We start from the raw sequence: 981 nt of genomic DNA, 5'->3' as shown, positions 1-981 counted from the left end.
ACTGTGGCAATTGGACAATTAAAACAGACATACGGATGGCGGGGAAGAAGAACAAACTGGGGAGGAGGGTGGAGAGAATTGTGCGGCAATGAAGGAGTGAAAGCCCAGAATCCCTGTGAATGTTCATTGAAACTAATAAAATTTAATAATAAAAAAAAAAGAAGACTTACCTGTGCTTTCTGCTCTGAGGAGTGAAAGAAGGGCCCCGAGTTGACAGAGTTCTGGATCTTCTTGTCCACTGGGACCTTGGTCATTTTTCACTCTGGGTCTCTGCCCTCTAGAGAAGAGTGGATCCAGCGTCTTCTCAATCTGACGCCTCTGTTATCAGACACTCCAGCAATGTCTCCCACAAAGGTCCTCACTTACTCAGACTCCAAAGTAATTGTTGGCCAAGGAGCACTAGGAGAACAAAAAGGCATCAGGATCCAACACAAACCAGAAACGGAAGTCCAGGCAAGGTGGAATCAAGGAGGCCAACAGTGAAAAACTTTAGAAACAGGACATTTTATATGCTTTCCTCCAGTTTAAATGGAGGTATCTTCCCTTCTTATAAAATAGGAACTAAAAAAATAACGCCCTTCTGATAACTTGTGAAGGTCAGCTCATGGAGGGGCCCACAGACCCCCATCTTCCCTGCAGTCCCAAGAAAACTGGACTGAGGCAGCCCCGCTATGGGGCTCATCGGGCCACCAGGAGGAAAAACGGCCGGTTAACTGAGAGGCCGTGGCCAACGGTTGCCCGGCAACGGGACGCTCTGGCGGGCTTTCTCATTGGTTGGAATTGTTGGGGGCGGAGTCGTGAACTAACCTTGCAAAGAGGCTGGGAGGCGGCAGCCAGGAGAGCAGGGTTGTCCAGACTCATTAACTCCCAGATCTCAAGACCCTGATAGTTTCTTTCCACTCAAACACCATCTCCTGGTATAGCGTGTTCCCTCCTGCTGATCCTTCATGACTTCTAGAGTTTTGGGTTCACAGCTTGATG

General features: G+C 48.6%; 1 protein-coding gene across 1 annotated transcript in view; it reads right to left on the bottom strand.

The window, feature by feature from the left end:
* CCDC60 (coiled-coil domain containing 60) overlaps window positions 1-254 on the bottom strand; it is a 230,048-nt gene extending 229,794 nt beyond the window's left edge. Inside the window, exon 1 of the mRNA XM_006890496.1 lies at window positions 171-254. Coding sequence (XP_006890558.1) covers window positions 171-254 — 84 coding nt within the window. The remainder of the gene's footprint in view (window positions 1-170) is intronic.
* Between the last annotated feature and the right edge of the window lie 727 nt (window positions 255-981).

The sequence above is a fragment of the Elephantulus edwardii genome, unplaced genomic scaffold (genome assembly GCF_000299155.1).
Source record: "Elephantulus edwardii isolate Elephantulus edwardi_28Jun2011 unplaced genomic scaffold, EleEdw1.0 scaffold00089, whole genome shotgun sequence".
In the NCBI taxonomy this organism is placed as follows: domain Eukaryota; kingdom Metazoa; phylum Chordata; class Mammalia; order Macroscelidea; family Macroscelididae; genus Elephantulus; species Elephantulus edwardii.
Note: the sequence above shows the minus strand (reverse complement) of the source record. Positions and strands in the feature narration are given on the sequence as shown.